The sequence below is a fragment of the Pyrus communis genome, chromosome 13, assembly GCF_963583255.1.
Source record: "Pyrus communis chromosome 13, drPyrComm1.1, whole genome shotgun sequence".
In the NCBI taxonomy this organism is placed as follows: domain Eukaryota; kingdom Viridiplantae; phylum Streptophyta; class Magnoliopsida; order Rosales; family Rosaceae; genus Pyrus; species Pyrus communis.
Genome location: NC_084815.1, coordinates 3,428,376 through 3,456,278, shown reverse-complemented (window position 1 = coordinate 3,456,278; position 27,903 = coordinate 3,428,376). Strand labels below are relative to the sequence as shown.

The 27,903-nt window shown below is 36.8% G+C and overlaps 1 protein-coding gene and 1 long non-coding RNA gene across 4 annotated transcripts; one reads left to right on the top strand and one right to left on the bottom strand.

The window, feature by feature from the left end:
- The first annotated feature begins 709 nt into the window (after nt 1-709).
- Nucleotides 710-4,527, top strand: LOC137713829 (carboxylesterase 15-like). The gene is made up of 2 exons (XM_068453184.1): nt 710-1,437; nt 4,027-4,527. The coding sequence occupies exons 1-2, from the start codon at nt 770-772 to the stop codon at nt 4,331-4,333; spliced, it is 975 nt and encodes a 324-aa protein (XP_068309285.1). The 5' UTR covers nt 710-769; the 3' UTR covers nt 4,334-4,527.
- A 12,462-nt stretch (nt 4,528-16,989) lies between these two features.
- On the bottom strand, nt 16,990-18,859 carry LOC137712965 (uncharacterized). 3 transcript variants are annotated; one of them, XR_011065255.1, is made up of 6 exons: nt 18,526-18,859; nt 18,216-18,330; nt 18,045-18,131; nt 17,907-17,944; nt 17,583-17,810; nt 16,990-17,081 (listed from the first exon to the last, which is right to left on the bottom strand). It is a non-coding gene; the product is annotated as an uncharacterized lncRNA (long non-coding RNA). The 3 variants fall into 3 exon arrangements; XR_011065254.1 differs by having other exon boundaries at nt 16,998-17,081; nt 17,583-17,635; XR_011065256.1 differs by having other exon boundaries at nt 17,059-17,171; nt 17,583-17,635.
- Nucleotides 18,860-27,903: the final 9,044 nt, after the last annotated feature.

The following is a 27,903-nucleotide window of genomic DNA, read 5'->3' as shown; positions in this document are numbered from 1 at the left end:
TTGCATGTATTTATAACTATATTAAAAGAGTAATGCTAGGCTTACCAATTATTTTTACCATATTTCTACTACCACCTTATGTGGCAACTGAGTTGGACATCTACGTCAATTCTAATCTTTACTAATTAATAAAACACTTATTGTCAACCAAAATCCTATGAAATTACCAGTTTAACCCTCTAACAATATTAACAAACTCCACTACTCAGATAATGCCATGTGACATTTTTGTTATTACTCCCCCCTCAAACGAAGCTTGGAGTATCCAAGTGAAGTTTGAATCAGTGACTTGTCTGAAGTTAATCTGGAACTGCAAGGCCAAGATGCCTGCAATGTTTCAAAAATATTAGACTATGCAGCCCTTTTGTAAAGACATCTGCAATTTGATCTTCAGTGGATATATATTGAACAAGTAGATCTCCTATTTGTACCTTTTCTAGAACAAACTGGTAGTCAGTGTCGAGATGTTTGATTTTTGAATGAAAAACAGGATTTGAGCTCAAAGCTAATGCACTCAAGTTGTCACAATGAAGTAATGGAGGAGTTGAAATCCCTTGATGCATGTCTTTAAAAAGAGATCTAATCCAACATAAATCTGTTGCAGAGTAAGCTAAAGCCTTGTACTTTACCAAATAACCCACAAATTGCACATTATCCCCAGCACCACCCTCCCTCTCTGTCCTCTCTATACATACCCCCTTACCATGAGACATCTTTCCTCACACCCTCCATTCCCAGATAACCAAATCCCAAAAGAAAAAATATATATATGGGTTCCCTCCCTCAAATAGTAGAAGATTGCATGGGAGTTCTCCAAGTCTTTAGCGACGGTTCGATCAAACGCTGCTCCTTAACGGACATAAACGTCAACATTCCTGTCATTGACGACGGCTCCGTGGCCTTCAAAGACATAATTTTCGACACAAAACATAAACTTTCCCTCCGTTTATACAAACCCAAATCAGTAAACCTCAATTCCAAGCTCCCCGTGGTCTTCTACTTCCACGGTGGCGGCTTCTGCGTTGGCTCGCACGTGTGGCCAAATTGCCACAACTGCTGCATCCGCCTATCTTCTGGGCTCCAGGCACTTGTCGTGGCCCCGGGCTACAGGCTCGCTCCAGAGCATAAGCTTCCGGCTGCGATTGATGATGCAGTGAGTGCAGTGGAGTGGCTGCAAAAGGAGGCATTGGGTGAGAGCACGAATGATGCATGGATTGGTGGTACGGCTGACTTGAATCGGGTTTTTGTATTGGGTGACTCTTCAGGTGGAAATATGGCCCACCACCTGGCGGTTCGGCTTGGGATGGGGTCTGTCAAGGCGGCTCCGGTTAGGGTACGGGGGTATGTGCTCCTAGCGCCATTTTTTGGTGGGGTGGAGAGGACAAAGTCAGAGGAAGGTCCTTGTGAGGCATTGCTAACTTTGGAAATACTTGACAGGTATTAATTAATTCAGAACTTTTTTAGTCTTGTCCTTTCCTAGTTTGCACATTAATGCCCTCTTCATTATCTTTTTTTCTTCTTTTTGAGGAAAATTAATGCTCTCTTATCTTACAACATGGTATTTGAAAATCCTCGCGTTCAATCTGAATCATAAATTCAAGGAACATGATATAACATATATATATATATATATATATATATAAAGTGAAAATCTCACAACTTAGCATATTAAGTTGTTTGATCGGATAAAAAACCATATTTGGATCTACTTCTACACCTTAATGCTCAAAAGAAGTCACAACTAATAAAGTGCCCACAAATTGGCACACTATCCAATTACTTAATTCGGATTCTTCGGATGTGTGTACATGTATCTTCTGCTTAGAAAAGTTGCACAAATTCTAAGTCAACTCCATGCACGAGACGAAATTCCACAAATTAATGTATTTTCTTTCACTTGGTGTCAACTTTTTTGTTTTCGTTCTTCAAAGGGGGATCAGTTAGGGTCAACTTGTTTGTATAAAAACCCAAAACTCGTATATACCATTTATCTCTTTTAAGAGAAGTTTTTATGTGACCACAAAATTTCTGATCATTGTCACTTCCTGTTATTGTCTAGTGATATTTCTCTTTATTTGTAAGTGAAAGGTTTTGACTTCAATTCTCGCCAAATGTGAATTTAAAGCACATTATTATGGCTCGCCCATTATAAGGTTTAGCCTATTCGTCACTCCCTTAGTACAAAAAATATCGTTTGTTAGAAGAAAAAAAATTGTAATCATTTAAATGTTATATATCTTGACCATAAAAGATGTCGTCACATGTGAATTGCATCGTAATTACTTGTCCCTTCAAAATATGGTCTAAAATTAGAAGATCTTCTAGATAATTATAGGTGATGACTACTAGAAGACACCTACATAGGGTAGAAGTAGAAGATGCCTCCAAATCCCACTAAAGTTGATGATGTGAAACTCATTTCTTCCTTACGTGTGTCATGACTTGAACTTGAACGAATCATCTTTTAAAATTGGAGGTGTCTTTATCCAAATAATATCTCAAATAATAATTTAAGCTTAATTAGCTTGTGTTTTACCAACATAGGCATTTCAAAATACTACTAATAAAAATGATCATAACTTAATTAGATTTAAACACGTAATGTTTATTGACTAATAATGACGGATGGCACAATCTTATTAGGTTGTTATTAGGTTGCTTATCCATTAAGCTAGCGGTTACTATATATTGTAGGATCACTTTCCTTTTCTAAGTAACTCAGACAATAATATCAAAGCTTCATTTTCTTCAACCTTTCAACTTCCCTCGGCTCTTATTTCATTCTTTGATCCTTTGATTCTGTTGCTCTAATGATGAACTGTTATGAATGTTTAGTGATAAAGAATATCAGTTGGTATTTTTTAACAGAGAAAATTCGCACTTGGGGCTTTCTTACAGTCATGGGTAGAGAAACAACAGTAAATAATAAGAAAAACTAATGAAAAGGGCTTGAAAACTTTGAGTTTTAATGATAAGGACAAAATAAAGGGTAAAGTGAATAGTATCAGGATTGACTTTTTAGTGTAAAAATGTGGTTTTTCGTTAAAGTGAACAGTACCATGAATTTTTCGTTAACACTCCCATAATAATAGTTAGTCGGTGACCGCTTTGATAGCTTTAAAAAATTTGGATATAAAAAATGGGAGCTATTATTGACAAGAAAGTAGTCATGATGCACTTATTTGAGAGAGGATCCTCACCGGATCCTATTTGTGAGGATCCCAGAAATACTCCAATCACATTCGTTCATCATATATCGTGCGGTCAGTTTTTGTCAGATACTGTTTATATAAAAATTACAATGATTTTTTACCGCATGATGTACGATAAATAGATGTGATCCTCTGGCTAATAAGAAAACAAAAAAGGGAAAAGCATGATGATTGTTTTGGAGTATATGTTCATAACAATTAGCGAAAAAATCTCTTATTTTGTTTCTCAACGGAAAAAGGAGAGGGGTTCAAACTTAGTACCTTTTTTAATACTAGAAAAAAAATACTGTGGTTTTGACAATTATTCAAGATACTTTGATTTGATTTGTGTGGTATGAACATATGCAACGTTGTTACTTACCAAGCATGAATAATGATCAAACTTTGAGTTTCTTTCCAAACGTGTAAGATAGTGCTTAATCCAATATAAGTATGACCTTTCAAATGATTAAGATAGTGCCATATCCATTTATCTATTTTTATAATCAAACCACATTCCTTGTCATCCTCCCTTAACCAATAACAAATGCATACTTATTGGTTCTAATATCGTACATGTATTTGACTCTCAATACATAGAAATAAATTTACGAGAGCCACCTTTAGGACATTTTTTAATGATCATTTCTCTTTTTTGGTTTAACAATATTCCTTTAAGTATTATTCTCACGTCAATATTTGATATGTATCATTTTAGGATCCCTGGCCGATTTAAAGAAATTGGTTTGATATCTGTGTTAACTGTCTTCTATAATTTGTTTTATTCAACAATTATCTTCCATAAAATTAATTTAATGGTTAATATTACATGCAGATTTTGGAGGCTTTCAATGCCAGCAGAAGAAACCAGAGACAATCCAATGGTCAACCCGTTTGGACCAAACAGTCCAAACCTTGAGAAGGTGGCCCTTGATCCCATCTTGGTTGTCGTGGGTGGCAATGAATTGTTGAAAGATAGGGTGGAGAGTTACTGGAAAAAGTTAAAAGATTTGGGAAAGAAAATTGAGTATGTCGAATTTGAAGGACAGGAACATGGGTTTTTAACGAATGATCCATACTCAGAAGTCTCGAATGAAGCTTTGCAAGTTATTAAAAGATTTATGACTGAAACCTGCAACTGAATAAGGAATTAATCACCATGCATGTGATATATTGTTGGATCAGTTTCCAGCTATAGCTCTATAATTTATTCTGAAGTGTTTGAGCTTGTATGTTTATAGACAAGCATTTGAAGTTAGCACCTTGCTTTTTTAATTTTTTCCTTCTGAATCTGATCAAGCTATTAGTATATATTAATGAAGAAAAGTTATATTTATGGTTATTACTATAATATTGGGGAGTTCTATCAAAATATTATGTATGTATGCATGCACGTATGTATGATGTATGTATGTAAAATGCTGTAGGAGTACATTGAGGAAGAAAGGGTGTGATAATCATCTCACAAATTTTATCATTTTAAATATGTAATTATTATTTTTCAGAAATTTGACGGTAGGAGGGAGCTTTATTTAAGGTTTGAAAAAGACACAACTTAGTATTACTATTTAATAATATTACTCTCTATTTTGTAAGTGTGAGCATTATGTTCAACTTTTTAAATTGCAAGTTAAATATCAATTTATTATGGCTAGACCGTTGTGTAACTTAGCTTAAATCTGTCACCCCTTAATGTAAATATATTATTTTATAAAAAAATAAAAATAAAAAGACAAACAGGAGACATAGGGCCTAACCCCCAACTATAATCTTTAACTACAATAGCGTCTTGAATATTATTAGGAGGCATCTCAAACAGTTAAAATAAACGAGCACAAATTAAAACAAACCGAGCTAACGTATTATTTCAAGTAATTTTTTAGTTTATATGAGTGATCATATTGGTTTAGAAATAAAAGAAATGTATTCTTAAGTTATAATCCACAAGATGCATAGGTAAGTAAACCCAAACATGATACGATTAGGTGCATTAAGTTAGTTTTGAGTTATATACATCATTAATTAAACATGGTAGATTCATCAAGTTGAAAAATATTTGACACGGATACAAGCTAGTGTGGTTCGAAAATGACCTCAATTGATGCCATATTTACTTTATTGTTGAGTCTTTACAAATAAAAAGAAATTGAGTAAGACTTATGTTGATTTAACAATAATAAACGTCCCTATCGATAACTTTTAGACCAAACTCACACTCAAATCAAACTTTTCGTATGAGATTTTGGTATACTATCCAATATTGCTTTTATGCTAAATGATAAAATTGTTCATTGTCTGATTAGGAGAGTATCCTTTTGAGAAGATTTAGTGGTCCATATTATCAATCCACTGTCATGCTTTGGATTAGGATTTAATTGTATATGTATTTATTAAATACAAATTGCGCCTTATCTAATTGACCTTATTTTAAAGATTAATGTCTCAGCACGCGATTTCCTTTTGGTTCACGCACTGCTCAGTGCTTTGACAATATTTTGGAAATGCTCATTTATAAAATACTTATGTGTAAAAGCGTTGCAAATTAGAAGTATTACGAAATTTGTGATAAAATGGAATGTGTGGTGGCAAAATATGTCGTCTTTCAATTTTGATGAATTTGTACCTACAAAACAATTAACACCTTCATCACAGACCAAAACTATGTTAGTGCGTATGAAAAGAGTGAGTGTTTAGGGCTCGCATGCGTAGCAAAAGATGATCAAAATTTAGTGGAGATGGAGTGGCTGGCTATAGGGTTAGGGTTTTGCCTTACACATTATGCGAGGTGTGTCATCTGTTGGATGAATGAGGAAAGAGTATTCTGAATATATTAATTAGGAGATAATATCTTGGGATGATGATGAAGCATCCATGATTGATTGTGATAGGAATTCCTTACTTGATAAAGTTGATCTACAATTGGTACTGTATTAAAGATAGGAGTAATTAATCCGACCTTTAATGATTTTGACTTTTCAACGCCACGACTAGGGGAGGCCTTAGCGGTCATAGTGAACTGCTTGGACATTCAGGATGCTGAGTTGTCGTGGGAGTATTTGAGAGCCCTACCCATTTAATGAGGGCAATCTTGTTTTTCTAAAGAAAAAGTCCATGTGTTGTCATATTGATTTTTGGGATTATTTGTTGCTCTACACAATGCTTCATGGTTTGAAGTGCTTTTGGTTAAACATAATTGTAAGTGCTTTTAGTGATTTGAAAGCGATTTTAATAATTTTAAAATTATTTTAAAAAGGATTAATCTCAGTTTACTATCATGAAGTTTCTTGGTTTCAATATTTGGTATATGAAGTTTTTTTCATCTCAGAATGGTACCTAAAGTCATAATTTTTTGCCACTCTCATACATCCATTAAGTTTCCCGTCAGAACCTCTATTAACTGATGACGTGGCACCCACATGGACAATGACTGAGGGCCACGCGTTACTATAGGTCAATGTGAATATTAAAAAATAAAACAATTTATAATTTAAAATTTAAAAAACTAAAAAACCAAACCTAAACCTAAAAGACCAATCTTGGTCTCTCTGTTTCTTCTTCCCCACCCAACATAGAAAATCATGATCCTTCCTCTTCCTCCGCCTCTCCCCCTCCCCCTCCTCCTTCGCCAATGCCACTCCCCTCCCAGCTTTCTTTCTCCCTCCCATCCAATCCAGCGACCAACCCCTCTTTTTTGTTCTCCCTCTCTGCTCTTGCTCTCAATTCTTCTTCTCTACACGAAGATACCCAAATCTTGCAGGTACTCTCTCTCTCCTCCTCGATCTGTCTGTCTCTACCTCTATGATTTTTAATTTTTTTTTCTTCCATTTTTTGTGAATTTGAAGGAAGTTCAGAATCAAATCTCCGCCAAGAACAAGTGGATTTGCAGGACGTCAGGGTCTCCAAGCTAGATGTGGGTAAGGGTCCGATTTGGGAGCGCCCAACGGTACAAATTCGGTTCGGATTCAGGAAGATCCACGTTGGCGTCAGATTTCAAGCAAAGGGTTGGAGGCCTTGACCAGATCCGGAGGAAGAGGGTAGAGATATGCAGCCTTGGGCTTGGCGTGTTGGAGGATTGGGCTCCGTGAATAACTTCATGTGGTTTGGCTGAGGTTTGGTTTTGGGGTGTGGAGGATGGGGTTAGGTTTTGGGATGAGGAGGATGAGGGTTTGGAGCAGGAGGTTGCTGGGGATTTGCGACTTGGTTCGAAATGGGGATGGGAAAAACCCTTAGTTTTTTTTTTTCTTTAAATTTTTTTTTTTTTTTTTTAGTTTTAATTTTTTTTTTTTTTAAGTTTTTATTATTATTATTATTTTTTAATGTCCAAGTGGGGTCAACTTGAATTTTTAATTTTCACGTAGACCCCTTAATGACACGTGGGGCTCAGTCATTGTCCACATGAACATCACGTCATCAAGTAATGGAAGACTTAACGGTTAGACTAACGGATGTATGAGACTGTCCCAAAATTAACACTTTAGGTATGACTCTGAGACGAAAAAAACTTCATGTACCAAATATTGAAAACTACGAAACTTAAGGGTAGTAAACTGATATTTATCCTTTTAAAAATGTGGAAACATTTTAAATTAGGTCAGTTTTACATATGATATATTTTATTGTCGATTTGACATGTCCGGTGCCATTTTTCCTGCAGTGAGATTAATGTGGTGCACGAGGCTGACTCTGTATATCGATTAAGTTTTGACTTGGGAGGTTTTTGACATAAGTGGCAAAGCATAGGTGGGTTGCTAGTGAAAGACGACATAGACATATCCAACGATTTCAACAACAAAATTTGATAGACGGTAGGTATAGATTGTCGAATTTTGTAAATTTGATTGATGCTGGGACTCATGGATTGTGATAAAGTAAGAGCATCCAATTCAAAACCAATCAGATTTTGGACACACAATATTTCAGCGTGTAAGACAAGAGTTCAATGAAAAATGTGATGCAAGATAACTGAACTGTTAGTTGATGATGGCAACTCCATGCCAAATGAAAAAAATACTATAATTGATGGGGTAGCAGGAAGAAGAAAAACCATTTGAGGTTGAGGCTGCAAACTTGGATAGGGCAGTCGGAGGCCAAACTTTTTTAGATAACGATAATTATTATGACATAAACCGAATATTCTACATATATTTTTTACCTCTTTCACCCATTATTTTGTTATGGTTTCATATTAAATTGTCGTTTTTAATGCGTTTTAGGATCATTTCTCCTTTTTTGGTTTAACAATATTCCTTCAAGTATTATTCTCACGTCAATATTTTGTATCATTTTAGGATCCCTAGCCGATTTATAAGGTCATCTCCAACCGACTGGGCCAAAGGGTCATATGTAGGGCTAAAAATAGCTTGAAATGACACGAAAACCGTCTTCAATCGAGGGCTAAGCCAAAGAGCTTGTGGGTTCTACTAGGCCAAAACCACCAAATCGGGCCAGAGGGCTGGCCATTTCCAGCCAACCAGCCTGATGAGCCCATCCCAATTTTTTTTTCCTACATCATTTCTCACTTACTTCTCACCATTTCTGTAACATCCCACATCACCCAGGGGAGTGATCCTTAAATGTATATTCTCATCCCTACCTAGCACGAGGCCTTTTGGGAGCTCACTGGCTTTGGGTTCCGTAGGAACTCCGAAGTTAAGCGAGAAGGGGGCTAGAGCAATCCCATGATGGGTGACCCACTGTGAAGTTGCTCGTGAGTTCCCAAAAACAAAACCGTGAAGGAATGGTAAGCCCAAAGCAGACAATATCGTGCTACGGTGGTGGAGCGGGCCCGGGAAGTGATCCGCCCCGGGCCAGGATGTGACAATTTGGTATCAGAGCCTAACCCTGGCTGTGGTGTGCCGACGAGGACGTCGGGCCCCTAAGGGGGGTGGATTGTAACATCCCACATCGCCCAGGGGAGTGATCCTTAAATGTATATTCTCATCCCTACTTAGCATGAGGCCTTTTGGGAGCTCACTGGCTTCGGGTTCCGTAGGAACTCCGAAGTTAAGCGAGAAGGGGGCTAGAACAATCCCATGATGGGTGACCCACTGGGAAGTTGCTTGTGAGTTCCCAAAAACAAAACCGTGAGGGAATGGTAAGCCCAAAGCGGACAATATCGTGCTACAGTGATGGAGCGGGCTCGGGAAGTGATCCACCTCGGGCCGAGATGTGACAATTTCATACTATTTTATCTCATTTTATTTCAATTATTCACATTCTATTCTCTTCCAATAATCTTTCCTTTAATTTTTTTCAATAATTTTCAAATGGCCACCTCTTTCAATAATCTTCCAATATGTTCGAAAATCTTATTTTAATATGGTGGTTTAATTTAATTAACTATATTAATTCAATTAAAATAATAAATTATGTTTGGTCTATGACCTTTTGGTCCCCTTGGTTGGAGATGGTATAAAATATGCTATGGCACTGTTCATTAAAATATAATTTCTTGTAGAGCTATAAGGCTAAACATAGCCCTTTAACCCTCCTTCGGTTGGAGATGGCCTAAGAAATTAGTTTGATATCTATGTTAACTGCCTTCTATAATTTGTTTTATTCAACAATTATCTTCCATAAAATTAATTTAATGGTTAATATTCCATGCAGATTTTGGAGGCTTTCAATGCCAGCAGGAGAAACCAGAGACAATCCAATGGTCAACCCATTTGGACCAAACAGTCCAAGGGAGAAATTTTTCTGGGTATCGGGAACACTACCTAAGCTAGCGTTCCCCACGAATGAAGGCTTGATACGTGTTTGTTTTATTTTTCTTAAGTAAAAATATGCCATCTAGATTTTTTTGGACTAAAATTCCTAATTTACCCTTAACCTAACTCAAGAGAAAATTCAGAAAATGATAGCCCCCCCCCCCACCTCTCGCCATTGACACCGAGCTCCCATCATAGATCAACCATCCACCTTCATCGTCGGTCGGCGATTTCACCGGCGACTTTATTTTACTATTCTTGCTCATCTTCCCTCTGTGCATCCCACACTTACTTCGACATTAGCCTGAGCGATGGTCGGCGGCAACTCAAGAGGTGGTGAGTTCACCAACTTGCCAAGGTTCACTTTTGTCCTTTCCCGGCTTAAGAGATGAGGAGAAAGAAAAAGCGGAAGGGAAAGAAAGGAAGAGAAGGTGAGAGAGAGAATAGTGAGGAAGAAGGAAATGAGGGTTGGGTTGGGGCGAGGGGTGTGGTGGCGGAGGTGGTGGCTTGTGAGGGAGAAATTTGGGCTTTTATTTTATTTTTCTTTAATAAATAAATTCTTTTTGAGAAATAAAATAATGAATTTAGGTATAAGAAAGGAGTTCATCATATTTCCCCAAAACCGAAATGAATCTTAACTCAGGAGAGTTTTTAGCCATATGTAAGATATTAATTAGTGGTGAACACATGTCAAGTTTTTATTTGTGGGGAACACCAGCTCAGCTAGTGTTCCCGAAACCTAGAAAAATTTCTCCAAACCTTGAGAAGGTGGCCTTTGATCCCATCTTGGTTATCGTGGGTGGCAATGAACTGTTGAAAGATAGGGTGGAGAGTTACTGTAGAAAGTTAAAAGATTTGGGAAAGAAAATTGAGTATGTCAAATTTGAAGGACAGGAACATGGGTTTTTAACAAATGATCCATTATCCATACACATAAGTCTTAAATGAAGCTTTGCAAGTTATTAAAAGATTTATGACTGAAAACTGCAACTGATTAAGGAATCACCATGCATGTGGTATATTGTTGGAACAGTTTCCAGCTATAGCTCTTTAATTTATTCTAAAGTGTTTGAGCTTGTATGTTTATAGATAAGAATTTGAAGTTAGCATTTTACTTTTTTTTTTTTTTTTTTTTTTCTGAATCTGATTAAGCTATTAGTATATATTAATAATGAAAATGTCACATTCCAGCTTGGGGCCCACCACATCCCGGGCCCGTTCCATCACCGTAGCACGATATTGTCTGCTTTGGACCCTGACCACGCCTTCACGGTTTTTTTTCTGGGAACTCAGACGAGAACTTCCCAGTGGGTCACCCATCATGGGAGTGTTCTCGCGCGCTACTCGCTTAACTTTGGAGGTCCCCTGGAACCCGAATCCAATGAGCTCCCAAAAGGCCTCGTGCTAGGTAGAGATGAGAATATACATATAAGGCTTGCAAGATCCATTCCCCTGGGCGATGTGGGATGTCACAATCCACCCCCCTTAGGGGACTGACGTCCTCGTCAGCACACCACGGCCAGGGTTAGGCTCTGATACCAAATTGTCACATCCCAGCCTGGGGGTCCACCACATACCACATCCCGAGCCCGCTCCACCACTGTAGCATGATCTTTTCCACTTTGGGCCCCGACCACGCCCTCACGATTTTGTTTCTGGGAATTCACACGAGAACTTCCCAGTGGGTCACCCATCATGGGAGTGCTCTCGCGTGCTACTCACTTAACTTTGGAGTTCCTATGAAGCCCAAAGCCAGTGAGCTCCCAAAAGGCCTCGTGCTAGGTAAGGATGGGAATATACATATAAGGATCACTCCCCTAGGCGATGTGGGATCTTACAGAAGAATTTATATTTATGGTTATTACTATAATATTGGGGAGTTGTATCAAAATATTTTGTATGTGTATGCATGCACGTATGTATGTATGTATGTATGTATGTATGTATGTATGTATGTATGTATGTATGTATGATGTTGTGGGAGTAAATTGAGGAAGAAATGGTGTCATCATCATCTAACAAATTTTATCATTTTAAATATAGAAAATTAGATTTTAATCCCTAAATAAGATGAAGTTTAGAAAAATGTCTTATACAAGATTAAAAATTGATTTTAGTCCCTAGACTCTATTAAATGATATCATATGTATTCAATGTCTCTTTGTTTTATTTATAATTTTATGATGTTCATAAATTAAATTTTATGAAAATATTATAAATTTTAATTCTCATTATGGTGAGTAGCTTATATAAGAAAATATTTTTGCAAAGATTTTTTGGTACACTTATGTTTTTGCATATTTTCTTATGTGCCACTAATTTATTACAATATTTAGATACAAACATTTTGGTACACTGGATTAGTATAATATGTTTAGGTACAGACATTTAGGTACACTAGTTTAGTATAATATTGTTTGGGCCCAAAATATTATTTTAGGCCGAGCTTAGAGTTATTCACGGCCCAATAGCATTCATCTAGAATCTTGTTATGGGCTGTCTAGTAAGGTCGGCCGAATCCTACTGCGAGGAAGATTGGTTTAGATAATGGTGAGGTAGTCGAAACCTAGTGCAACAAGGAGTCGGAAGGCTAAGGATGCTGAGAATTAGGGGATGAATCTGGTTTGTTGAAAGAGCTTGGTTCAATGTCCTATCGGAGTTAGGATTGGTCGAGACCTAATCAGATTAGGTTGAGGAGTTCTAATTCGAGTATGATCCTAGATCAACCATAAGGGGGTTGGCCACTATAAATAGAGAAGGGAATGCATCATTCAAAGCCCCTCCAATTCAACACACAAATTGCCCTGTGCAAAGCTTCTCAACAACCTTTGAGATTTTATCCTTCTCCCATTTCTTCCACCGACACATCTTCAATTTGGATAAACAGTATTGTGAAGGCAACCGATGACATCTTCAGTTTGGATAGACAACACTGGAGCCATAGAATCAGTTAATAAAGAAGCACCTTCAGTTTGGATAAACAACACTGCTTCGAGACCGATTAATTATTTATCCAAGTCTCGGTCAACAAGGACTTTTGAGTTCTTGTTGGTATAGGTCATCTCATCAACCTTCTCGGCGAAGTGAGGTGTTACAAGTTACTAGGCTCGGCACGTTGAACGCTGAGTTGTTTTATGATTGGATATTCACAAGTACACTTTAGAGTTCGACATTCCAACGGCCAAACCACATTTACCATCAAGACATACATCTTCTTCGAGTATTTGTGTCCATATAGTCTGGTACCAGTTTGACGTGCTTATACTCTTACGAATATAATTACCATAACCGAACCCAGCGCTGACGATTTGTGAACTTTGCAAAGACTAGCAGCCTTGTCTTCAGACTCTAGAACCTAAAGGCCAAGACGTGTTCCTTCCTTGGCCACAATTGCAGGATCAAGAAGTCGGTAATGTGCTCAACACAACATCAACACATTTTACTCCCCAGTCGAGCTCAACCATCGAGTTGGCACGCCCTACACATAACCGAAGAACATAGTTAGCTTATTAGTTACTTGGCCTTCGCGCCACATAGGCTTGGTAGTTTTTAGGGTCAATAAATATATTTAGTTATCGACATTTTAGTACACTAGTTTAGTATCATATAATTAGGTACGGAATTTTCGGTACACTTATATTTTTGCATATTTTTCTTGCCACTAATTCACTACAATATATTTAGATACAGACATTTTGGTACACTAAATTAGTAAACATATTATGATACAGACATTTAGGTACACTAATTATAGAAAGTTAAATAAAATTAATGAATTAAAATGTGTAAATAAATTTAAAATTTAATGTAATGACATTAAATAAGATATCTATTAAATATTAAAACAAAAATATAATATAAATTTGAATTAAGTACATATTAAGGGACTAAAATCAATATCCAATCTAACATCAAGTTTTTATTAAATTTTAATCTTCTTGAAGGATTAAAGTTCAAAAATCCCCTTTAAATATATAATTTTTTGTTTTCCATAAATTGACAGTAGGATGGAGTTTTATTCATGATTTGAAAAAGACACGACTTAGTATTACAATGTAATAATATTACTTTGTATTTTGTAAGTGTAAGCATTATGTTCGACTTTGTAAATTGCAAGTTAAATATCAAATTATTATGGCTAGACTGTTTTTTAACTTAGCTTAAATCCATCATCCCTTAATGTAATATATTATTATATAAAAAAATAAAAAAAACAAACAGGAGGCATAAGGCCTGACCCCCAACTATAATCTTTATCCATAAAAGCGTCTTGAATATTATTAGGAGGCATCTCAAACAATTAAAATAAACCAGCACAAGTTAAAACAAACCGAACTAACGTATCATTTCAAATAACTTATGAGTGATCAAATTAGTTTTCAAATACAAGAAATGTATTCTTAAGTTATAATCCACAAGATGTTTACGTAAGTAAACCCAAACGTGATACGATTACGTGTATTAAGTTAGTTTTGAGTTATATTACATGATTAATTAAACATGGTAGATTAATCAAGTTGACAAATACAAGCTAGTATGGTTCGAAAATGACCTCAATTGATGCCATATTTACTTTATTGTGGAGTCTTTACAAACAAAAAGAAATTGAGTAAGACTTTTGTTGATTTAACAATAATAAATGTCCCTACCGATAACTTTTCGACCAAACTCAAACTCAAACTCAAATGAAACTTTTATTGCTTTTATGCTAAATGATAAAATTGTTCATTGTCTGATTAGGAGAGTATCCTTTTTCTAAGATTTAGTGGTCCATATTATATATGTATTTATTAACTACAAATTGCGCCTTATCTAATTGACCTTATTTTAAAGATTAATGTCTCAGCACGCGATTTCCTTTTGGTTCACGCACTGCTCAGTGCTTTGACAAGATTTTTGGAAGTGCTCATTCATAAAATACTTGTGTTACTCATGTTTATGTTTAAAAGCGCTTTCAGTTGCAACATCTTGTTAGAAGTGTTAGGAAATTTGTAGTAAAATGTAATGTGTGATAGTAAAAATTTACCGCCTTTCAGTTTTAACGAATTTGTACTTACAAAACAATTAACACATATCTACTCTAGGCAACTCACCCGTGGAAGATTCAGTGTTCTCGGAAGAGACAAACATAGGCTTCTCTTCTTCTTGTCACCAATATTGTCAATCTTCCTTGCACAAGATTTTACATAAATTATATTCTGCTTTAGCGGAATTCTTTCTTCTGGTGTTGGATGTGTGGATTGTTGACTTCTGCTTGCTGCCATATTGAAAACTCAAATCTCATTTTTCTTTGTTAAATAGCATTTTTCTACTTATAATTAGCTAGTTTATGCTTGGCCTTACAAAAGCTAAACATGTTTGTATATCGAATGCTCTAATTACATACACACAGTATAATATCTCTTTTTCTTTGTCCCAGTTCCTTTGGGATTAAGTTGAGATTTGACGACCTACAAGAACAAAGTCTGACGAACGGAATACGAGCTTCATCAAAAACCAAAGAAAAAAACAACCATGTTGCGTTAGTTGATACTTGATAATAAACTTCGCTACATACTAAAATTCTTGATTATTTCGCCCAATATTTCTTTTGTGATGCACATCAATGTCTGCACATCTAACAAAAGCTGAGAAAATGAACCCTAAAGTTGTAATTTGCAATTTGTAATGCCAAGATGTTTCGATTACAGAGATGTTTACATGAACCCTAAATTTGTGTTGCACCATTTTCGTCCACTGTAAAGCTCAGAAAATGAGTCGGCTGCGGTAGGGTTAAGTGATAAACCATCTCATCCAACACAAAAAAAAAGGAATTGCATCTCAGTGCCAAGTAACAAAACTCAATTCGAAAAATGCTCATAATCGAAGAGAAATATAATACATAATGGTAAAGTGGGTATGCTTTGGATACTCCCCTAATTTGGACATAACTTACCTGCAAACGTTTCATTTTCGATAATTTACGCAATCCAATACCTTGAACAGGCTTCTAGAATCTAGACTTCGACATAAACTTGGTAAAGAGATCTGCAAGGTTGTCTTTGGAATCAGATTTACTTGACAGCGCACCCAAACCAAAGTCGATGAACATGAACCATCAAATTTAACCCAACAATAGATTTCTAAAGTCGCCTAAAAAAAAGAAGAAACATGAAGAGGTTTTCATTTTTCTTTTATAATGAGATCAGGAAAAGGAAAGAAATGAAGGGTGTGGGGGAATATGAAGAGCATGTACTTTGCTTCCCATCGATATCTTGTTGCCAATGGCAATGCATATATCGGAAGAGGTGAAGAACGTTAGGCTTCTCCAACGCACGGGATTTGGCGTCAAAAGTCAAATTTTAATATGCTGGAAAAGCTAGGGTCGTATATAGAGTTTAGAGTTAAACACAAACACAGTTACTCTAACTCCGGATGAATTACTCAAGCCATTCTCGCTCTTGCTCGCGGCTTCTGCTTGTGCCATTTCGAAAACATTTGTCCAAAAACATCAGTACAAGATGGGCAAGGGGAAAAAAAACATTTGTCCAAAAACCATATCACAAATTTCCCAACATAAACCGTAATCAATATCAACTCTGCATCTATGAATCTTCAAACTTAAGAAAGGAAAAGAAACACACAAAAATTGTAGGTTCAAGTATTTCACAAAAGCCTAACACGCCAGACGAGTGTCAAATAGGGTCAAAATCAATCAAAAGGGGGAAACTGAAGGCAGGACATCATATACACAAATACAAAAGCAGGCACATGCCTATTTGTATATTTAGTGGAGGAGAACATACTGTATAATTAACCCCCAGAAACAGAGAGAAAAACGTACCCTGAGAATTTTCATTCTCGAAAGAGATTTTATCCCCATGTTCTTGCTCTTCATTTGATCCACAAACATTCTCTTCCCCACTGTAGGTAACGTGCAGAAATCCATCTTCGCCCTTATTTTGCTCATCGATTTCATAAAACAAAGCCCCTGTAACAGTGCATAAATTATTACAACCTTAACTTTTGGAACTCTTGGAACAACATAGGATGCATAAAAGAAAAAATGAGCTGCCACTCACCAACGGGAGGTTTAGTGTTCTTGAAAGAGACAAATATTGGCCTTTTTTTGCTTATCCTGATGCTAACCCGAATGAATAAGATGAATTCTCTTAGAGTCATTTTACCAGGGACATGGTATCTGCAGTCAAAACCAAGATAGGCAATGCTGCTATGTAAGAGCCCCTTCCATTTGAGACAAGTTACAAACACACATGAACTTTCAATTTACCTATGCAGCAATCGATACATTTTCCTTTCAGTATGAAAATTCTATGGACTGATATGGAATGAAAATTACATGGTGGGAAGCTATCGCTAATTTGGTAACCAATTCTTGCAAACACTGTTAATCAAGAGTATTCCTAACCGCTCATTAAACTCTTAGCGATCAATTCATAACAGTACTTCGTATTGGGGGCATATAGTCTTTGCATGTAGATTTAAAACTGCACAACTCTCACAATAATAACATAACAGGTATTGGGAATAATTTCAACAAAATTCTAGCTTTTCATTTCCTATTTTTTCCCTGACCCATATCATGAAATATGTCAAAAGCATAAAGGGAATGGAAACAGTCCTATTCTATTGCAGCAATACAATTCAAGATAACTAGATCACAAGGGAATTCAAAACTCACTTCTTCCTGTCAATTTCAGGAATATCACTCCTAGCATCCTTCTGGACAGCCACCTACATGCAGGCTCAAATTAGAACAGCGTACATCCATCCACTGGCTGCATATAAAGTAGACATATCTGAATGCAATTAAATTCTTGCAGGTATTAAAATTGCGCAGGTCTTCCTCAAATGCCAGGCATCTATATGATGGGGCTGGTTTTGGGTGCGCTCGAGAAATTTTCTGAACCTATATCATAAGCATAAAACAGACAAAAAACAATCGGATTCCACTGTAGCAAATAAAAATCAAGATAAGTAAAGCACAAGGGAATTGACAACTAACCACATCCCATCCTTAGTATTAAGGTCAGTCCTCACAACCTTGTCCACGAGCAAATGCATGGAAGCTCAAATTAGTAGAGAGTACATGTATCCACAGAATGCGTAGGACATAAACATATATGAGTGGTGAAGTTCTTACCAGCCCGTTATTCCAACGGTCTAAAACTGTAATGGGTTTTGTGAACTTACGATACACTTGTCATTTCCTCTTCCTCGTTATGAATTTCTGAAAACATATCAAAACCATAAATGAACTGGTTTGTAGCAATACAAAGTTTACAAACCAAGATTTTAAAGCTGAAGAACAAACTTCTTCGCTATATTGACGGGAACGTCAACCCTCCTTGGAGATTCCATCACAACTATCTCATCGAGTGAAATAATCACTTGTTTCCAAGGGGCATTATTCTCTTCTGCTTGCGCCACTTTGAAAACGTGACAGATTTGAGACAAAACATATTAGAAAACAAATAAATTTTTCCAAAATAAACCATAATCTATGAAATTTCGACCTAATCTCCACAGACCAAATACTAAAATAGGCAAATTGGGAACTGCATAAAGTATATAATTAGCGCACCCAAAAAAAGAGAGAGAGAGGGAAGGAAATAAATACAAACCCTGGGGAAATTCGTTACTGGGGGAGCTGTTGGCCATGGAGAAACTCCCAATTCGACTGTTCTCTGCCAATTTTCAAACAACAAAAATCAAAACCGCATGCCGAATTTTCAAACCAGAAATTAACTGACAACATCAAACATAAAAATTTGGGGTAAAGATTGATTGACCGACAGCTGGGAAAACAAAGGAGGGCCAAATCAATCAATCAATCCTTACCCAAATTGGAATCCCAATTTGGGTTTTGACCCTCTTTGATTGCATTCAGAGAGCGAATTATTGCAGAATGAAGGTCGTATGCAGAAATCGGATTAATAAGTTTTAGGGTTTAATAGGGGGAAGTACCTTCCTATTCCGCCAAATCTACTTTATCTCTCTCTCTCTCTCTTTCTCTTCGCTTTTGCCAAAACAAAGGTTGTGCCATCCCCAGCCAATCTGGTCACATGATCGAAAATAGGCCAAAATGATATGAAAATCATCTCCAATCGAAAGCTAGGCACAATGACTTGTAGGCCCATCAAGCTATAATTGCACAATGGGCCAACCGATTGGCCTGAACCAGCCAACTAGCCATGCCGGTCCACAATTCAAGCCCAAAGGCTAGCTAGCGTCAGCATGACGCCAGCTAAAGGCAAATTAGGACCATTATATATTTTTGCACGAGCCCTCTTTGACCTATTTGGATCATCTTGGTCGTCATCAGATTCTCCATTAATATAGCCATTGCGCTCATCCTCCACAATCATGTTATGTAATATGATGCACGGCATCATGATGGAGTTCAATTTATCTCGACTCCACCTTCTTGCCAATTCCTTGATGATCTTCCATCGTACTTGTCAAATACCAAAAGCTCTCTTAACATCTTTTCTGTATGCCTCTTAGTGTAAGGTAAACCACCTTTGGGCGTCATCCACATGGTTTGGAATTCCTTGGACAAGTGTTGCCCACTTTGGGTAGATGTCATATGCCAAGTAATACCCCATATTGTATTGACGGCCATTGATGTAATAGTCAAGTTAAGGTTATTTATCCTCCGTCGAGTTATTGAAGATGGGTGAACGTCCAAGAACTGTAATGTCGTTTTGGGATTGTGGGACTCCAAAGAACGCATGCCAGATCCATATGTTAACAAGGCAACTACCTCTAACACAATAATTAGCTTTCTCGATCTTCCGATAAAGCCTCCTTGCCATCCAATGGGACTGTTCTTCCACTGCCAATACATGCAATCTAATGACCCTATCATGCCCAGAAAGTCACGGTCTTTAGCTTTATGAAGAAGCCGATCTAGATCTTCTTGATTTGGTTCACGAAGGTACTCCTCTTTATAAAGAACAATTGTGCGACAGAATTAAGCAAGATTATCAAGGCATGTAGACTCAGACATACCATATGTATCATCCATCGCATCAGTTGGGAAGGCATAGGCCAGCATTCGAAGTGCAACAGTAACCTTCTAATGAGGTGAGAAACCAGAGCAGCCTGCTCTGTCCAGCTTCTGTCGAAAGTATAGATTGATATGTTGGACATCATGAAGTAAACGCTCGAAGATATAACGCCTCATCCGGAAGTAACATCTGAAATCCTCTTCTATGTACACCGAGTTGGGGTTGAAGTAGTTGTTCATCAGATTGTCGTGCGTCATCTCTTTGTTTCGTGGTTTATAAGAGCGACCAGCAACAAAGCCACCCCATTGAGGTTGTTCCTCAGTTGGCTCACACACTATGACCCCAGCCATAGCTGCCATATATGATGTGTTGCGCCATGCTTCATCTTCTTCATCAGACTCATCATCTTGTCGTCTCATATACGCCGATTTTTCTTCCAATTCAGAATTGGATGAGGACCCTAGTTGGAATCAGAAAATGATCCAAAGTTGGAATTCATTGCAAACTTGAATTGAAAGAGATATTAGATAGGGCAAAGCTGAAAGTGTGTAAATATAGCCCAATATCCATCCTATTTATAGACATTGGAAGTTGAAGATAAGAAGTGCCACGCAGATAAAAATCTTATCTCAAATTCCCACAACCAATTACATCTCGACATGTGGCACTTGAAATCCTATATAAAAAATTATTGAGATTACACATCGACAAGAAATCTAAAGAGTTACTCGCATATCGACACGTGACACTCGAAATTCGAGACGTAATATTATTAAGATTCCTTATCGACAAGAAATCTGCAAAGTTACTCACATATCGACACATGGCACTCGAAATCTGAGACATAAAATTATTGAGATTCCTTATTAACAAGAAATCTGCAAATTGACTCACATATCAACATGTGACACTCGAAATTTGAAACGTAAAATTATTGAGATTCCATCTCGAAAAATTATTGAGATAGTTTAATTTAAGTAACCATATTAATTCAAGTAAAATAATAAATTATGTTTGGCCTATGACCTTTTGGCCCCCTCGGTTGGAGATGATTTTTTGTCACATGGCCATGCTTGGCCTATGGCCATTTAGCCCCTCGGTTAGAGATGTTAAGAAATATGATCTGATAAATTTATGCCTTGAATTATTAAAAAAACAATAGTTGATAATAAAATTATTGTACAGGACACTAAAGTTCTACTGTTTCGATTGACATTTGATGGACACGAGCACTTTATGGGAAACATTGACCATTTTGAGCAGCACGGGAGCATTCAAGAATTGGTCTAGCACGTTTTGGCGAGGTTGGGATGACTGGTCAGGTGACAACAGAGATGACGGGTTTGGTGACGAGGGGGATGACGGGTCTGGTGACGGTGGAGATGACAAGTTTGATGATGGCGGAGATGACGAGATTGATGATGTGGTCGATGAGGATGGGCAAGGTAATAGTGAGGACGACAAGGTGAGATAATTGTTCTCTAATTTCCAAGTGTCTATTGCATTTCTATTAACTTTGAAGAAAAGTGATTAAGAAAAATGATTTTTCGAATTATATTTTTTATTTGGACATGTTTTTCCTTTAATCATCTGGATTAATGAAAAAAAATCAAGAATTGCTGGCCAAAATGTGATGAAAAAAGTGTTCATAAATTTTTACCTTGAATTATTAGAAAAATAATAGTTGATAATAAAATTATTGTACAAGACATTGAGGTTCTACTGTTTCGATTAACATTCGATGGACACAAGCACTTTATGGGGAGCATTGACCACTTTGAGGAGCACGTGAGCATTTAGGAGTTGTTTCAACACGTTCTGCCAAGGTTGGGATGGCAGGTCCGGTGATGACGGATATACGGGTCTGGTGACGATGGAGATGATGATTCTAATGACGATGGAGATGATGAGATTGATGATGTAGTCGATGAGGATGGGCAGGGTGATAGTGAGGACAAGGTGAGATAATTGTTCTCTAATTTCCAATTGTCTATTGCATTTCTATTAACTTTGAAGTGAAGTGATCAAGAAAAATAATTTTTTGAATTATATTTTTTTTTTTTGGACATGTTTTTCCTTTAATCATCGGATTAATGAAAAAACATCAAGAATTGCTGGCCAAAATGTGGTGAAAATAAATGTGCATAAATTTTTTCCCTGAATTATTAGAAAAACAATAGTTGATAATAAAATTATTGTACATGACACTGAGGTTCTGCTTTTTCAATTGACATTCGATGGACACGAGTACTTTATGGGGAGCATTGACCACTTAGAGGAGCACGGGAGCGTTCAGGAGTTGGTCCAACACATTCTGCCAAGGTTGGGATAACGGGGTCCGGTGACGACGAAGATGATGGGTTTGGTGATAAGGGGGATGATGGGTCTGGTGACGATGGAGATGACGAGTCTGGTGACGACGAAGATGACGAGATTGATGATGTGGCTAATGAAGATGGGCAGGGTGATAGTGAGGATGACGAGGTGAGATAATTGTTCTCTAATTTCCAAGTGTCTATTGCATTTCTATTAACCTTGAAGTGAAGTGATCAAGAAAAATGATTTTTTGAATTATATTTTTTATTGGACATGTTTTTCCTTTAATCCTCAGATTAATGGAAAAAAAATCAAGAATTGATGGCCAAAATGTGGTGAAAATAAATGTTCATAAATTTTTGCCCTGAATTATTAGAAAAGCTATAGTTGGTAATAATTAACAATAGTTGGTAATAAAATTATTGTACAGGACACTGAGGTTCTGTTGTTTCGATAGACATTCAATGGACACATGCACTTTATGGGAAGCATTGACCACTTGGAGGAGTACGGGAGCGTTCAGGAGTTGGTCCAGCATGTTCTGCCGAGGTTGGGACTCGCACGGTATGGTGGGCCAAATGGCCACTCATTCTTCTTCTCTAACCACGTTGGTACCTATTACGAGATGGACGAGGCCATGGGATTGCAATGAAAGCAGTTTGTGGACATGCTGAGAGCGGTGTACGTTGGTGATCAGTATGATGTAAGTATTTATCTTGTGTTATATTTGTTTGATTTGTGTAGTTGGTTTGTTGTGAATATGTTTTAAACGCTTAAGCTTATTGCAGGAGGAGGTGATGAGATTAGAAGAGCTAAATGTGGTTGAAATCAGAGAGGATAGCACCTGGTTGCATATTGGATCGGTCTTTATGGCGAGTTCTGTTGTAGAGTTGGAGCGAGGTGTTTCGGATGTTAGAGCTGAGCTGCCTTGGACTCGTGAGTACGGGTGCATATACACGGCTCCTGATATGTTTCCTTTTGGGTGGACTGGAGAGTTACTGGCCGGAGCATCCTGGGGCTGGGAGTGGGTCCTGGAGTATGTAACCATGGCATATATATATCTAGATTCCTTCGCTTGTTCCACCATTGACATATTTTACCTGAGTGAGATGCTAAGTAAGGTGCTGAGTAGTGAGTGCTGATGCTGACTTTTGTCTTCCTGACTTTCCTCCAAGTCCAATTCTAGGAGTTTAACCAACCAAATGACCTGACCTAAATTGTAATGCATGACTTCTTCTAACTACTTAATCAATATAGTTAAAATATATTGGCAACAAGCTTGTCTTCCTCCACACAATCACCTGCAATTTCTAGATGTGTATCAGATATCTAGATTAGATTGATGAAGAAGAAACTGTATGAGATCTAGTTACAAGTATATATTACATTTGTAAGTCATGGGACCAAGTTAGTAGTGGGTATTAAAACTTAAAATGATATATATTAACAGAGGAGGGAGCCAAAACAAGTAGTAGTGAGAAGTTGATAGGTACATACATGGGTACCGGTGCTGCCCTCTTGAAGTCCGGAGCGGCGGATGTGGACTTTGTCCTCCCCATCAGGACCTTCTCCGGAATGGTCATGGACTCATGGTGGGATTCAGAGGGATCCTGGGAACAAAGAATAAAGAACCAGAAACCTCATCAGGTCATTGCCCCCTTCCATGATGGGTCCTTCCCCAACCCGTCGCCTTAAACCCAATCTCAGGGATCCCAACCCCTTTCTCCTCTCCTTTGATGCAAACCCCATACCCCCACCACTGATAACCTACTTAATTTTTTTCCCACGGTGGCGCCATTCATTTTTGGCTTCCAAATCCGACAATAATAGATGAGAGAGAGATATGAGCGGCGATCTTGGTTCGGATGGGTGTGGGAGGTTCTCATATCTCTAGCTCATTCATCATTTTTTCTCCTTTTTTTTTCCTTTTTTTTTTTTTTTTTTACGCAATCGAATACCTTGTACAAGCTTCTGAAATATAGAATTCAACGTAGCTCACTCCTATCAGAAAATATGGTACAAAATCGAAAAAATAGAACTTTTCGGCCAAAAGAAAAAATATGGTACAAAGCCCAGCTCACTCCTCTCACCTCTCTCTCGCATCCCATTGTTATAAACCAAAGGTATGAGGTTAACCCAAAACCCACCTCACTCTTCTCACCTCTCTTTGAACTTCCCTCTTCAAAATCTGAGCTCAACCCAGAAACGCAAAGCTTACAGAGATCTCTCCATATCCTTCCCTTCCAAATGAGAAAAAGTAATGCAATGGGCTGATGATTTTTAGTATTTATACGTGGGTATTTTAGTAATTTTGATTTTGTGTATGGTATGCATGGCCGATTTGTCCTATTTTTGTCTCAAGATTAAGAAAATGTCATATTTCTGGTTATTTCCCTAAATTCTTTGTGTGAGATGTATTTAATAATATGTGAGAGCGAATAAAGCAACTCTTTACTAGTCTCAAAAACTATTTTATTTTCTCGTTCTCCAATAATAATAAGATATGAAAAATATAGACTCATCTTGGTCTCGATAGGATTTTCCATTCAATCAATGTTTTAACTTTTAACGGTCTTACGCAAGCAACCAGAGTATCTCCGCTGCAAAGACTCAAATTCTAGGACCTATATTTTCATATTTGTGTCTCAATTTATGTATTTTGGTTTTCTTCTCCAATGCAAATGCTCAAAATCTTACGACTCATTTTGAGTTTTAAGATTTGAGTCTTTGAATTGGTGGAGAAAACATCAAACTTAAAACTTAAATTGAATTTTAACAATTTGGGCATGTGCATTGGAGATAATTGAACTCAAATCTCTTTTCTTTTTTTTCTTATAAATTTTTTTTTTTTTCTAATTAGTATGGGTTTCACCTTTTGGATTCAGAACAATTACCTAGAAGGGCTTAAAAACTTTTTAATTTTGTAGAAAGATTTGGGGACTCTTTTGTCACCTCATAGTTTATCATCCATTCATGTGTCAATAGTATAAACATTGTATAAAAAACATAAGTTGTCAGAGAATCCATAAGAACATAATGATAATGGCATCATTGGTCCATTTGTGCAGCTCAGTCTAAGAAACTTTGAGTGTATGACCAGACTTACGAGGTATTCGTATTTCGATACGAATGAATGAGTATTGTGCATCTCATAATCAAGTTATTAGTATTGTACCTTTTTTTTTTTTTTTTTTTTTTTTTTTTTTTTGAGTGCATGTATTTTGTTAAAATATTTTTCAACAAAAGACTGGACAACACATTTGCATGATTTCACAATGTATTAGTAAAACTAAAGTGCGTTATCCTAATTTAATCATCACAACCACACGAACTGTTGTTCATGGTAAGTAAACATACCTTTATCATTATCACGTAATTGTTGTTCATCAATTATCTACAAGTAGTTGGCCCCCGATACATTGACGAACCGCACCGGAACTCTAATGGTAAGTCCTCTTCTCTTAATAATAGTATAGATGAGCTCATGAACGGAGGAGGCTTCATATGCTCACTGGGAGCAGCTGTCCTCACTCAATTTTTTTTGCACAAAAAATGCCCCAACTCAAATTATAAATTACTTATATATATATATATATTCAGAAATAAAGTATGAGTCCAGACATTCAACTCAAAATACCCTTTCACGTTTTATATTTTTCTTTCCCACTCACTCTTCTGAGACATATAATATTTTCCATTAGCTAATTAATGGTTCACAATTTTACTATTCTAAGCACTAGTTACTCAAAATGATGTTGTTGGACAATAAGGAAACGAATTATATCAAATCTTGATTTAATTTCATCACTTGAAGTTGCCTCCACTGAAAAAATGTTTTTGGCTCTGTCTATGGATGAGCTTGTAATGACGTTAAATTAATAAAATTTCAGTTAAAAATCTTTGATAAAAAGAATATGATAGAAGAGAAAGGCATAGGCCTACATCTTTTTTTTTTTCCCGATATGGTTGGTCCATTAATATATAAACTATGACTTTGCAAGAGTTATTTTTAATCTAAAGACAATCATTTTGGTTGGATCTCTTTCAGTTTTACCAACTTTTTCTTTATATGGCCTCTAATTAGTTGAGGATAATGACGGTGGTGGCCAAATAGTTTCCAATAATTTCTCTCTTTTATCAATCAACCACAAAATGTTTGATCCAAAATAAAACACCAACCAACCATAAAAGGGTAATGTTAGATAGACTAAATTTTTAAAAGTAATGTTAAAGAGACTAATTTTGTAAACCAAATTTTGTAAACTAAATTTTTAAACCAAATTTTATAAATCAAATAATGTGTCACTAATAGGAAATAAGAACGTTAGCCAACACTTAGGCCTCGTTTGGCACATCGTATAAGACATCGGATAGTACTATATAATATGAAACAGGTGTTTGGTAAGTCTCGTACTAAATAAGCATCAGATTATTAGTCTGGCCCCGCCTATTTAATACCCCATACACCTGCTACCTTGGTATTATTTAGTCGGGTTCACTGTTCACGTCTAAAACGAAAGCACGCTCGCTCTTCTCCAACCCATTCGCCATCTGCTCTATAGATCGCGAACTCATTTCTCTCCCTCTTTCTCCATCCCCACTTCTGATCAACATCAAGAAGATTTCGAACGGAATCCAGAGGTGGCAGATCAAACCCAAGTCCCGCCGATCCTATTATGGAGACATTTTTTGAGTTTTTAGCTTAATTGTTCCCTGATTTTGTTCATATGGGGTGGGTAAGCTCAAAACTGGGTGAGATTTCATCTGGATCTTTGATTTCAAGAGATTAGAAACTCAAAATTGGGGTTTTTATTTCATATGGGTTTTTGGCTGCACTGATATCCCTCTAAAGCATGAAATTTCTGCTTCAGTGTCGTCATTTTGCTAGGTTTCTTGTTGCTACCCTTGTGGTGGGGTTTGGTTCAGGGGAGCAGACGAAGAAGAAGAAGGGAGAGAGAGGGAGGGATTCGGGGGGTGCGGTGGAGAGATCTGGGAAACAAAAGAAATGATTTCATTTTTTTTTTTAATTTTTTTTTAAGTTTGATTCTCATATCCGGTATAATACTAAACACAGTATAAATAATACAGTCATTAGTCTGATACTGCACCAAACACCCGACTAATTTAGTCAGTACTATCCGGTGGTTATTTATCTTATCCGACAGAAATAGTCAATACAGTCTGAGCTGCCAAATGAGGCCTTAAGTAATAATTCAATCTTTAACAACCATATCATTGAGTTGACAAAGTTTGGTTTGAAAATTTGGTCTCCCTTGCATTACCCATCCTAAATGTCAGTGTAACTTTAGGAATTGGGTATATCATTAAAATGTAGGTTCCACTAGCATATTAAGTTTGTTTCTGGAAAGATGTTATGGAAAACTTTAGTTGATATGAAATTGAAAGGACTAACATGATGAATTAGTCAAACTTTAGGACACTATTCGTGATCAAAACTCTTTTTGAAATTGGGGTGGTTTATACACGAAATAATAAAAATACTTTGATGTCTTGATCATGTTGATTAGGATGTAAAGTTAGCACTTATCGTTTAACTTCATTTGTTTTAAATAACTTCATACATTCTAAATTGAGTATTTTATAATTTGTACAATCACAATGTTTGTTGTCAAAATTAAAGCGAAAATGTCAAAATCGCTATCATTTTAATTC